At 58.3% G+C, this 13,605-nt stretch overlaps 1 protein-coding gene across 1 annotated transcript; it reads left to right on the plus strand.

The window, feature by feature from the left end:
* Positions 1–1,265: 1,265 nt before the first annotated feature.
* NGA_2069200 (uncharacterized protein) lies at positions 1,266–1,610 on the plus strand (the record flags this gene model as incomplete). Its single annotated transcript, XM_005853724.1, has 1 exon — positions 1,266–1,610. A coding segment is annotated over one exon (345 nt), but the record flags the coding sequence as incomplete, so codon positions are not given.
* Positions 1,611–13,605: the final 11,995 nt, after the last annotated feature.

Consider the following 13,605-nt stretch of genomic DNA (forward strand, 5'->3'; position numbering starts at 1 on the left):
GCGATTACGCCGCCCGGGCGCAGGGCTTCGATGGAGTCTTTCAGATTTCCGCCCAGGCGGGAAGGAGGAAGGGAAGCCGGCTCCGTCCCTCCCTTTCCAGGAGGTGTCGAGGGCGGTGGAGGGAGACGGGTCCGAGGCCCCCCCATCCAGGCCTCGTGAGGACCCCCGCTCCCCGGAGCTTCCCCCCTCTGTCCCTCCATCCACTCTCCTCGTCCCGCTGGAGGAGGAGGGTCTGCGTTCTTCGACCTTGGGCCCCCGACCTCCGTCGCCTGCTGCGTCCTTCGTTCCGGACGGCGAGCCCCCCGGGAAGCAGGTCGGTGGCGGTTGGGAAAGCCCGGGGGAGGGCCTCACGGAGGGGGCTGCCGGGGCCGTGGCAGGAGGGGGAGGGAGACAGGGGCCTGGGGAGGAGGGTAGCGCGACGAGGGAGGCCAGGGAGGGGGAGGACCAGGCACTGGTACTGGAGGGAGCGAAGGAAGAGGGCGGGGGGGCAGACGCGGGGGCGGAGGCGAAGGGAGACGGGAGAAAGGAGAGTGACGGACAAGGCATGGAGGCCGCGGTCGGGCTGAAGGCGGGAGAGGAAGGGAGGGCGGTGGGGGACAAGGAAGAGGAAAGCGAGGAGGCGGCAGTGGATAGGGGCCATGGGCTTCGGAAGCCATCTTCCCCCACCCCGAAAGAGCAGGCACCGCCCACCGAGGAAACATCCCGCCAACCGGACCTGGAGGACGTCCAGGGTCCAGAGATACCGGCCGTGCCCGCCTGGGGGGGGGTACTCAGAGACTGTGCATCCGTCCAAGACGCCGGGGCCCCAGAGGCCTTCGTCTTCTCCCCGACCACGCCCCTGCCCCCCCTGCTCTCCCGCCCGCCCGCCTGGAAGCTGGGCAGTCCTCGGTCCGCCTGCAAGACGCCGAGGCCGGGGGCCACGCGGCAGGAGCCTCCCCCCCCGGCAACTGCGTTGGGCAGCGCGGCGGTCCTCCCCACCGCACCGACTCCGGTCGAGGAGCGGGTATCCAGCCCGTCCCAGGCGCCCCGGGCTCCCGCCAAGCGCAAACGTGGGCGGCCCCGGAAGCACTTGGCGCGGGCCTCGCACGGGGTTCAGGCGAGGGAGAGTGGGCCGGCCCAGGGCGAAGGCGGGGGGAAGCTGAGTCGGCGGACTCAGGAGAAGGTCTGTGTCTCGCGCGGAATGGAGGAGGCCAACAAGGGAGAAAAGGTGACCGCTCTCTTCGATGAAGATGGAGCGAGTGAAAGCAAGGGGGCGGGTAAGGACAGCGCTGAGGAGAGGGTCTCCGTGGACATGGTCGTGGCGGGAAGGGAGGAGAGAAATGGCGCGAAGGACGAACAGGAAGAGGGTGACCAGGGTGGCACGAAGGGAACGGGCGCCCCGTGCGACGTCTGTGGAGGGAATGACTCCGTGGAGGACAACGCGATGGTTCTCTGCGACGGCTGCCATGTGGCAGTGCACCAGCGGTGCTACGGCCTCCCAGCCGCCCCCCGAGGCATGTGGTTCTGCGAGAAATGCAAATGGGAGAAAGCCAACGACTTCAAGTCCGCCGCCGCGACTCCTCCCCTGGAGGCAGGGGCCTCCGCCTCCATCACTCCGACCAGCTTTCCCCCCATCGCCTGCCATTTTTGCGGACAGACCTCCGGGGCCATGAAAGGGAGCAGGGACAAGCGGCTCTGGGGTCACGTGGTCTGCGTCCGGTTCGACCCCGAGGCCTTTTTCCAGGACCCGAACCGCCTGGCCGTGCTCGTCTTCCACCGATTCAAGACCTCGCCCTCCCGCACCAAACTCTGTGGGATCTGCCACGACGCCGGGGGACTGACCGTCCCGTGCCCGTGGCCGGAGTGCAAGACCCAAGTCCATGCCCGATGCGCCCACCGACACGGACTCGTGCATTTGGACGCATCCTTCGGGCACGCGCTTCCGCTCATCTACTGCTCCGATCACGAGAGCCGCCGCTTGGATCCATTCTCGTTGGTCAGCCTGGCCAAGCCTGCCTTGGCTGGTTCGGCGGGGAGGGCGCTGGTGCACGCGATGGAGGAGAAGCTGTCTGGACAAGGGACGGCCTACGAGGAAGTCGATGCCTTCGGACGGGATCTGACGGGGATCGTGGAGGAGTTGAGGTCGTCGAAAAGGCCCAGTACGGACCACGCCTTGGCGGAGGAGCTGCAATTACGCCTTGAGCTCCTGAAAAGGAGTTCGCTGACTGCAACTTCGATGTTGACGCGCAAGGGGAAAGAGAAGTGTGACATTGAAAAGTAAAAGTTTGTGCAATGGTTGAAAAATGTTCCGAGGTGAAGTGGATGATGAAACAGAAAGTCATCGAACGAAAAGCATACGAAGAGCTGCCCAAATGTAAGTGGATTCTATAGAGTAGTACATTATAGACCGCAACGACCAAGATAGTCTCAGAAGCGGTTTGACCTAAAGCGACGAATATGCCTGCGAAAAAGGACTGGAAGTCGTTCACAACATGAAAGTATAAGAAGTGACACTGCGCCGGGCTTGTGCATGCTCAGAACGGACGACGTTTTTTGGGTGGTATACAGACATCACGCATACTGCTGCCCTAGCTCAGAGGGCCTGTGTGTGCATGCCCCGTGGCACTACATATTTACCATATTCACAAATTCAAATCCTATATTGCATAGGGTTCGTCGGCTGAAACTGTCAGAAACTCGCTAAGATAAAAATAGAAGTCGTAGAATTTGATCGCAGCCCAACTAGTTTACCGCTACTCGGCTGCGCACGTACCCTCCCATGCCACTCGATCCTCTCATGCTGCTGACATGCTTAACCTTTGTACCACAACGACGTCACACATTCAATTAAAGCCATACATGGTGACCAGAGAGAATGTCCTGCCTGCCGCGAATGTTTCATATCGCAAAGGAAAATCAGCTGCACATGTATGGACCAAGGCTCTTGCTGCAGCTGAGCGGAACGACATCACAACCCTGAACAAGTTATGGGGAATGCCCGAAGGCAAATTTATAACTCGAAATTTCCAAGGGGAAAATGGTCATATTTTACATTATGCCGCAAAGAGGGTGAAGGCGAAGTCCGTGGCTTGGCTTCTTGAACACGGTGCAGATGTTAATGCAGTCGATCGGGAAGGCGAGGTAGGATTTTTACTTCATCATTGGCTCTTGATTTCTTTCAGCCATCATATCATCTGTCTTATTCGAGCTGCTATGGATTCTTTAGGCAGGCTTACACTCATTATGCCCCCCTTTCCATGCGGGCTCCTACCTAGACGCCTCTGTGCTGGTGCGCAACCATCGCCCCTTTCTCCCGCCGCACAGGAGTACTTTTGAAGTTCCTGATAGAGGCCGGGGCGAACCCCAACCATCAAGACACTCATGGGTATACTCCTCTCACACACGCAGTGGTTCGTGGTGCTGTCGACGCCGTCCGACGCGCGCGTGTGGAGATGTTGTTGAAGTTGGGTGCCAACCCTTGTGTTCGGGATCGGGAGGGGAAACAGCCCTTGGATTACTTAGGCATGTGCACAAATGACGGCCAGACATGGACAAATGCTCTACCAGAAGACAGGAAAGAGATGGAGCGTTGCGAGGTTTCGCTGAAAGCCGAGATATTTAGGAGGGAGGTGAGGGAGATCTTTTGGAGAGAGCGGGTAAGGCGTCAGCGAACGCACGATAAGAGCCTGTGGACAGACCTAGAAAAGTGGAAGAGTGGAAACGAAAGGACTGTGCTTTCTGAAGAGAGCAGAAGAACTCTTCGTGCGCGTGGAATGCAGGCGGAGGATAGGAGGCGGAAGGATAATCCGCAGGTATCCAACGGGCTGGATGTATCTTGGATACTTGTGGATATGGAAGACGATGAAATGTTCTCCAAATGTTTGGGTTTCCTTTGATGGATCTCACATGGTAGCGTGCGAGGATGAATGACTTTGAGAAGTCGGGGCAATCGCGTGCCAAGGAGTGATACACTGCGACGTCAAAATGCAAACAAACCTGATCGCTCAGTGCGGTTATCTCAAAATTAAATGAGAAACGACGAGAAGAAATATATGCCAATGGAGTGCAAATCAGTATGTTTTGTATTTCGTCGCGTCCACAAGATAATGCCTGGTGCGGCTACGCTGTTCCTGCAAGGCGCCGCATCGTCAAGGTATGGAAATAGACAACCAGTGGCTGCAACCCCGCCGTTTGAAAGAGTGGACCTTGGGGTGTTGTGTAGGCTACAGTCGATAAGTAGGTTTTGATAGACTCGGGCCCTATGTGGTAGAACTCCCACAAGTGCCGGTAGTCACCAACGGAGCTTGTCTCGGCAAGCTGCGGCGTGAGCGACACTTGGCGAATGTCTTCAACGAAGCGAAAAACGTCCTGACTGCTGCTGCTGCTGCCGCTACTACTGCCTGGTGGCCCTGTCGTCGTGTCTGTCTCTAATGGTGGGGACGGCAAAGACGAGCGGGCGTTCCAAAAAAGTTCGATCCGCTGCGCATTCGGGCTGGAACCTGGCAACAAAGCAAGGGAAGCGCGGTTAGGATTCTTGGCTGGGTTGTAGTCGATGTTGGTGACCGTAGCTTTGCCCAGTTCAGATTCCAAGGCTTGTTTGAGGTTGAAAACCTTGTCCTCCCGCACCTCCCCCGTCCCTATGCCTTCCACGTTGGGGCGTAGAAATCGCATGCGAAAGTCATGGTCTTTACCCACGTCCGGGACCATGGCAATGCTTAGGCGCCGGAAACCCGGCAGGGAGGTGTCCGCCGCAATGCGCTCTCGGGGCACGAAGGGATTGGAATTGGCAGCCGAGGACGGGAAATCCGCTCCAATGAACCGACAGGAAACATGCCATTCCCCTTCCATCCACGAAGGATAAGCGAGGAACCCTGGTGGTTTTTGGAAAAACTTCTTCTGAAAGGCGGTGTAGTTGACTGTGTGTCGTATGTTGACGTCAGTGAAAGCCCAAGCTGGCAGGGTGGAGGTCATTTGAGACGATAACCCCAGAGTGCTTCCGCCTGCTATTAGCAGAGCGTTGTTGAGAAGGCGATGACGATCGACCAGAGGAGAACAAGGCCAGGATGATGGCTCAGCCCCATATTGAATAAACGATTCTTTTGTAGCCTTTTCGGGTCTCGGCGCTTGCTTTGCTGACTGCACGTAGTGCCGCCCTGCTCCATAGACCGACCGTTGACCAGGATGAAGAGGAGAAGAGAAAGCGTCGGCTTGAGCGAGCAGAAAAGACGAAAAACAGGCCATAAGCAGGGAGTATGATAACCCATGAAGCATACTGTTGGTACTGTCCGAATGAGTGAATGGGGGTGCGGCGTGAGCAAAAATTCTTTTTTTTTGCGTGACGTCCAGGGGAGCATGTGTGCCAACACTCTGGTTAAAGTTATGTTTTTCAGCGCAGTTTTTTTGTATAAGCCAAGTACTTAGCATATCGCATTTTTCTTTCTTCTAGTGAAAAAAGCTTCACTGGACGCGTGTTATTCGAGAGTTTGGAGCCTATCAAATAGCGGAACACACATGTACACTTTCTAACCTCCCCCCCCCAATTCAATTTTATCTTCACCTTTCACTGCTTCACGCATCTTTCTTATTGAACTGCTCATCTGGCTTAAAAGTAAGCGGTGAAGGTGTGCCTCGTCCATTCACAGCTTGCGCAAGGGCCGGTGACGTGAAAGACAAGCTGCTAGCGTGGCCGTTCCTCTCCCCTCGCGTGTCTTCCGTCTCAGCACGGCCGTCTTTCCCGTTGGGACTGCCGCTCGGGAGCAGTGATTGGAGGTCCGTGGCGGATGATGACTTGCGAATGTATTCTTCCCATTTTACAGTCTTGTCCGTATAAAGAGAACCGAGTTCGGGGCCAATTTCATGAATGTACGCCCTTAGATCATGTTGAAGTAGGGTGCGCTCTGCGGGCAGCGTGGCCATCTTCTTGCGGGCTCCAGGAAGCAGACGGAGCAGAACAGGCTTCAGGTCCTTGGCGTCGAGGATGCCTGCCTCAGTCGCCATCACTCCCAGATAGGAGAAGATTGGACAGGAAAAGAAGAGCACGGCGACAGTGGAAGGGGGTAGGGAGGTGAAGCGGAGGAGGAGGACGGCGTAGACAATCCAGAGTGTGGGGACCAGGACAATAGAAAGGGTGATCTTTTTTGACATGATCACGTCGCGCGCTTCGATTTTGACCCGGGAGGCGGCCAGGGCTTTTTTTTGCTCCCGCGATGAGACGAAGCGGGCTATGACACCCACAGGTGCGTTCAGAACAAGGGAGGGAAGCATGGCCAATGTGAAGACCAGGAAAAGGTGAGCGATCGTATAGCAGAGCCTGAGGGAGTCGTCCTCCCGCAGGGTGGGTACTTGGTAGTCCCGCAGGCCCAGACGGTGCAAGGTCTTTTGGTAATCGTTCAGTCGCCGCTCCAATTCGTTCAAAGCCGCCGGGCGCTCGTCTCCGTACTTGCTCATAAGGATCTTGTAGCCCTCCGCGAAGCGCCGATTCAAGTCCATCTTCTCCCCGGGACTCGGGATCCAGTTGTCCTTCTGGAAGAGCCTCCTGGCCGTGTAGACCAAGTGGAGGGCGTGGTAGTCGGGCGCCGTCACCAGGGTGGCCCGCATCCCGTCCTCCACTTCCGCCATCAGCCGCTGGTATGCCTCGCGCCTGTTGGACCGGTACAGCTCTATCAAGTCCTCAGGGACGCGGATGGGCGGCCCGAACTCGACCACCACCCGTCCTCGGAACCGGTGGCCGCGAAAGTAGTTGAGCCCCACGGGGACAATGGGTACAGTGATGTTGTACTTGTCCACCATCCCCAGGGCAATCAGGGCGATCCCCATCTTGAGAGGGAGCAGGTCGGTCCGGTCGTGGGAGCCGCCCTCAGGAAAGATCCCGATGCACCGCCCTTGTTTCAAGTGTTCGAACACGGCGTTGTAGACGCGGCTCTGGTCCACTTTCGCCAGTTTTTCGAAGGCACTGGCCGCCGTTGCCTGCGCGGGGGGCAAAGGTCCGTCTTCGGAAAGGGTCAGAGACTCGTCGGAGGCCACCGTCTCCACCTTGTACTGATCGGCCTGCCCTTTAATCCGGACTTTATCACCGGGCACCAGGTCCCTCAAAAACACCGTACCCTGGCCCTCGACGTGTCGCCCACGGATGACAATGGTCCCTTGCATCGGCCGGGCGCTGTCCTGCGGGCGAGTGACGGGCACCGCGCCCGCAAGCTTGGCAAAAGTCCCGACCACAGGGTGTTTGTAAGACTTCTCTGCGATCAGAAAACCCACCCGGTGCTGCGCCGTCGTCAAGACCATCAGGCCGTCCACGAATTGGTTGGAGTGGTTTCCGGAGAAGATGATCGGTCCATGCTTGGGGATGTTGTCGATGCCCACGATGTCGATCTGCCGGAAGAAGATGGAGAGGATGGAGCGGAAGAAAACGCGGACCCCGTCGTACAGGAACTCTTGGGAGTGAGTGAGGAAGAGGTGGACCAGCATGGCCAGGCATGGGTATGCGAACCATCGGGCAGGAATACCGATGGAAGTAGCGATGACCTTAATGGGGCTGTCAACACAGAGGGAGGAAGAGGGAAGGGCTGCATTAGTAACATCAGTGTGGAGGCAGTCGGACAAGCAGACGTCTGCATGAATCTCACAGGCAAGGTCATACATAGATATCGATACATATAAGTATTGTTGACTTTGTCGGGAGACCCGCGGAGACGCATCCAGTGGTGCGCTTGTCTTCCGTACACGAACTGAGACTGTGGATCGGGAGGGCAAGGCTATGTCCACTTACTTTGCATCCACTGCCAAGAGTATGACGACAACAAGGCAGTACGCCAAGTTATTTTGGTTGTTGTCGCCCTTGATGACCTCGATGGTGCTACGTGAGGGCATGGCTCAAAGGTCGTGTAAAGGTGGGCGGAACAATAAGACTCTGGAATCCCCGTGAACGGGTCACGCCCTTCTGCTGTTGCTGTTGAGGTCACTTTGCGTGCTCACCACAATTCTAAGAGAGACAGCAACCTGGTGTGCCACGGATGAGGCCACCCACAGACACGCCAGGCGACCGTGCCTGTTCGCAATGGTGTATGTCATGGTGAGGATGAAAGCAGCCAGGTGGGGCATGGGTCCGACTCGGAACCGCGTTACAAGATGCGCTACTGCGTAGTGCTCATTCTGTCCAGAAAAACCACGCGTTGATATCATGGGTGACCATTTCGCAACGCACACATCTCCCACCTCACTACAGGACGGATGTCTTTCACATGGCCTACGCTTTGGGCGTCCGTACTCCTGCTTTTTTGGGCACAATGTCCAAGCGCTGTTTCCTTCACTTTGACGGGCCATGGCGACCTCCCCCGCCCTCGTCGACCTCCCCCCGCCCTCTTCATTGCCACCATGTCCACGCATCCTGCGAATGACCAAGACAGCAGGGCTGTACCAGCACGGCCAACCAATCTAGATATTGATCGACGGGGGGTTTTGGCTGCTGGAACGGGCATGTTTGCGTCCTCCTGGCTCTTGACCGCTCCCTCCACCTCAACCACGCCGGCCGTCGTTCATGCTACCACGACGCTCCAACCTCCTTCCCAAGCCAGTCTAAAACCTAGTGGACTGTGTGACGACGCCATCTCACATCTTCGTAACCCTAAGACCGGCCAAGACATTTATATGATCGGTACAGCGCATATAAGCAACGCTAGTGCACTCCTAGTGCGCTCCACCATCCGCGAGCTCCGCCCGCAGACGGTGATGCTAGAGCTGGACGCCAGCCGTATCGGCCGCCTTGCCAAAAATACCTCGAATTCTATCCCAAAGCCCTCTTCGATGGGCAGGTCGGAGCCGAGTCGACGCGTGGTCATCGTCGCGTCAAGCAGCAGTGACAGTCCTGACGTTCCCCCGGCTACCTTTGTCATCCCAGGTCCGGCGTCCACCGCCCTCCAACCCCCACCCTCCGATCCAGGCTTCCTCTCAAAGCAAGAAGAGGGGAAAGCCGGCTTTTTGCGCGCGGCCTTGGGAGAGCTGACGCGGGTGGGTAGCGGCTTCCGGGAGCGCTTGGTGGGCCTCGGCGCGATGGTTGTGGGGCAGGTCATCTCGGGGCTCTACCGGGGCCTGGACAAAATGGGCTTCGTGTCCGGGCAGGAATTCATAGTCGCCATTGACGAGGGCCGAAAAGTGGGCGCGGACCTGCTGCTGGGCGACCAGGACGTGCAAGTGACGCTTCGACGCTTGTCGGATGCGCTGTCCCGGAGTGAACTGGGAAAAGTGCGCGAAATGGAGTCCCCTACCCGCTCCCCCGCCGCGAGGGAGCTGGAGGCCCGCGGCATTAGAATGGGGGACAATGCGGCGGATATCTCGGTGGCCATGGAGGCACTGAAAGAGCGCTCGTCTGTGCGCACGCTCATGGCAAGCTTGCAACAGGAGCTGCCGGAAGTGTACAAGGCGATGATCGAGGAGAGGGACGCCTACATGACGGCTTCGTTGCTGGGCTGCGGAAGTCAGACAATCGTGGGAGTCGTGGGCATCGGTCATCTAGACGGAATTGAGAGGAACTTGGGAAGGGAGGGTTTTGTGCGGGTTCCGTGTCGGCCAGAGCCGGTCAGGCGGTAGGAGAAGAAACATAGAAATCAATACAGAAGACAACATTCCACCATCCCAAGCGATAAGTAAATTTACCAGCAGGCAGCTGTGTCGCCTCTCGTTGTGTATCTTGTGGAAAGCTGACACGTGGTCGTCACCGAATCACAGCCCATGCACAATGGTGCGTGCTCTAGGCGCCCCCGTGAGGACCCCGGCAAACATTATGAAATGACGCGTATAGTACAAAAGTGATGCTCCCATGAGCGTATAAAAATGGGCGACATTCGCCTGTTGGAGATGGATGTCCGCGTTTCAAGAAAATTACACCAAGGCGCACACCGCGCTGGGCATCGCCCTCCCTCTCGCCTCAAATGGGGGTCAAGGTCACACAGCGATCCGCGAAATCCATGCTGCCCTTAGAGCACAATCATGTCTGTGGAAGGTCGCTTCACCTTGAGAGGGGAGATTTTCGCGTAGAGCTTGCCATCGGGCATGATTCGGGTCGGGTGCACTTCGATGTCCTTGGTCTCCCCCTTCTTAAAGAAGAAGTTCCCCATGCTCTGCCCCAAGTCCAACCCACCGCTCTTGGGTTTGACCGCTTTGCCTGTAATGATGGAGTGCTTGAGCCCGCACACCTTGCAGGAAATTGCCGTGTTGTCCTCTTCCTCCAGGCGGGGTTCTTGCACGATGGGGCCGTTCAGAAGGGGGAAGGAGCAGCGCCCGCACGACGAGTCGACCAGCTTCACCTCACCCTTGTGGCGAATAAGGATGAAAAATCGATCTTTTAGGTAGGAGGTGTCCCATGTCGACCGTAAGATGAGGGGTGTCTGGCTGTTTTCCTCCGGAGGGAGCGTGTTCACATCTTCCCAGGCCAGCTGCCACCCTTTCAGAGAGTCCTTGTCCTCTTCCTCCCCCTCCGGTGCCACCGCCGCCGCATCCGATTCTTGCCCTTGAGTGGTGCTTTGCAGCTCCCAGACCAGGGGCACGCGGGGCGTGAGGAGGGCTCGGTTCGTGGATACGGCCCCGGTGAGGACTGATCCGGAGGTTGGGGCTGTCGGAAGCAGGAACGCCGATGCTGTTGTACACAGGGCCGTGGCACAGAAGAAGAAACGAGCCATGCTGGTGTAGCAAATAATACTTTTTAGACCTGTGCTTCGGTTAGAAAATATAAGGAGAGTGACGTTGTAAATTGTTTGATGTATGGGAGCAGCGGTATCGGGAAGGAGCAACGTGGAGCGAGCCACGCTTGTTCCGGTTCCTACGCACGCTGACATCCACGACGCGCATTCTTATTGTCCCCGACCATCTTCTTGGCAAAAGGAACGGCTGACCAATGGCAAAAATAGAATAAACGATCCAGTCAGCGTTGACTCGGTTGTTCTGTTAGCTGTGATGTGTCATCGCCGCCCCCTCCGAGATCTACCACGGATCTGCCATGCGTCCATCTATGCGTGTATATTTGTCGCCCCCGCTCGCTTCCTCCACCACAGCGATACATGCCAAGGGGAGGGAACGCCATGAGGAAACATGTTGTTGGAAGCCTTCCAATGCCATGTCTGTACTGTGAAAATTGCATCCCATTGGTCACAAGGCGCTGCTTTCGCACACTTTGGGGGGTAGGTGGCCTGAGAGTCTACGCTTTTCCTTCCCTCTAAATTTCGCAGTCAGCTCCTGTGGCAGTAATTTGGTGAAAGGCCTCGCCCAAATGCAGGGCTTGTAGGACTTTCTCGTGTACTAAATTTTAGGGGCATCGGTCACCTGATTTTGCCTTCGCATGTTTCTTGCATCGAAGTTGCTGTTTCCTTTGATATCTTCTCCGCAGGCACTCTCTGTCTGCGTCCACCACAGATTCGCTCGTGTGCCGATCTCACGTCCGGTCTTTACCCCCCAAGGTCCCGACGTATGCTTTTCCCGGTCTACATCTCATTGCTTTTCTTCGAGTACGCCACGATTGATGGAGAGCGTAGAGTTTGTGCCAAAGATATCGTAAAACAACCTCTTTTCGTACGCACCCAGTTCTTGATTTCGTCCTCTCCCTTCCACAGCCCCCACCGTCACTCCTCCCTCTTGAACCTTCCTCTGACCTCAACGCACCCATGGACCAACTTCTGGAGCCACCCGATGAGGACACGTTGCGTGTCATGATTGCGACGGACAACCACGTGGGCTTTCTGGAGCGTGACCCTGTGCGGGGGCTGGATTCCTTCGCCGCTTTGGAGGGTAGGGTGGAGGCCTCATCCTTGTACACCCCGTCTTGACGTGCCTCTCTCACGCATTGAGCTCGTGCTTCTCGATGAAAGATCAGTGTGGATCGCTCGTACTGTCCTGTACCCATTTCGTTCCCCACCCTCTCCCCTTCCTGCTTGCCTCCCTCCCTCTCCCGCCCTCCCGGTCCCAGAGATCTTCCTCCGGGCGAAAGAGTACCACGTGGACTTCGTCCTCCTTGGGGGCGACCTCTTCCACGAAAACAAGCCCTCGCGCAAGACGCTGCACTCCACGATGGCCATCCTCCGCCGGCACTGTCTGGGGAGCACGCCCGTCTCCTTCCAGGTCATCTCCGACCCGGCGCCGCAAGGAGAGGGCCAGGAGGCCTCCCCGCCCGCCTTCTCCCACGTGAACTACGAGGACCCGAACTACGCCGTGGGCCTGCCCGTCTTCTCCATCCACGGGAACCACGACGACCCCACGCGGGACGGGCCCTCGGAGCCCCTGTCGGCCATGGACCTGCTGGGGATGACGAACCTGGTCAACTACTTCGGGAAGGCATCCGCCACGGACGCCGTGGAGGTGGCGCCTCTCCTTTTGCAGAAGGGCCGGACCTGCATGGCCCTGTACGGCCTCGGGAACATGCGGGACGAGCGCCTGAACCGGATGTGGCAGAAAAAGAAAATCAAGTTCCTTCGGCACGCGCCTCGGGAAAGAGGGGCGGCGCCGGACTTCTTCTCCTTGTTCGCGCTGCACCAGAACCGAGACACGGGCCGCGGGCAGAAGAACTGCGTGCAGGAAAGCATGATCCCGGAGTGGATGGACTTGGTGGTGTGGGGGTAAGCCCGGCGAGGGAGGGAGGGAGAACTTGACAGAGACGGAGGAGGGAGGAATCCATCATCAAGGTTGCCTGGTCGAGACACTCCCTGTACCATCCCTTCCTCCCCTTCCCCTTCCCCTCCCCCCTCCTCCGCGCAGGCACGAGCACGAATGCTTGGTCCGCCCGACGCGCTCCCTGGCCGGGGGCTTCTACATCTCCCAGCCGGGCTCCTCGGTCGCCACCTCCCTCGTGGAGGGAGAGGCCACGCCCAAGCAAGTGGGCGTCCTGGACGTGCGAGAGGGGAACTTCCGGCTCTTTCCCGTGCCGCTCCGACAGGTCTGTCCCTCCCCCCCTCCCTCTCTTCCTCCCTCTCCCCAGGCTCACTTCACCTCAACATCATCGCACCGATAAAGGAGCACATGCTCTCCCTCCTTCCCTCCCTCCTTCGCTCCTTCCCTTCTCTTCTATTCGCCATATCCCATGATTGCACCACGTCTGAAGAGGATTTCCTCCCTCCCTCCCGCCCGCACTCCCTCTCTCCCTCCCTCCCTCCCTCCCTGCAGGTGCGCGCCTTCATCCTCAAAGAAGTCCGGCTCTCGGCCCTGGCAGGCCTCGATCCGCACCATCCCCGCGCCGAGGAGCAGGTCCAGGCGGCCTTGGAAAGGGAGGTTCGGGCCCTGATTCACGAGGCCCGCGAGGACCACCCCCCCCCCCGCCCTCCCTGGGCAGTGCTTGCGCCTCCGGCACCCGGAGCAGGTCTTGGTGCGCCTGAAGGTGGAGTACTCGGGTTTCTTCACCCTCAACAACCAACGCTTTGGGCAGCGTTTCCTGGGCCAGGTCGCGAACCCTTCCGACATCCTCCTCTTCTACCGGGCGCGGAAGGGGGAGCGCGGGGGACGGGGGGGAGCCGGGGGACGGGGGGGGCGGGGGCCGAGGTGGCGAGGGAGGGTCGGGCGGGGGTGTGGGGGGGAGCGGGAGGAGGTGAAGGGTGGAGGACTTGGTCCGGCTGGAGGTGGAGGAGTCGGAGAAGAAGTTGAAGCTGATGA

Source organism: Nannochloropsis gaditana (assembly GCF_000240725.1).
Source record: "Nannochloropsis gaditana CCMP526 unplaced genomic scaffold scaffold766, whole genome shotgun sequence".
Taxonomy (NCBI): domain Eukaryota; class Eustigmatophyceae; order Eustigmatales; family Monodopsidaceae; genus Microchloropsis; species Microchloropsis gaditana.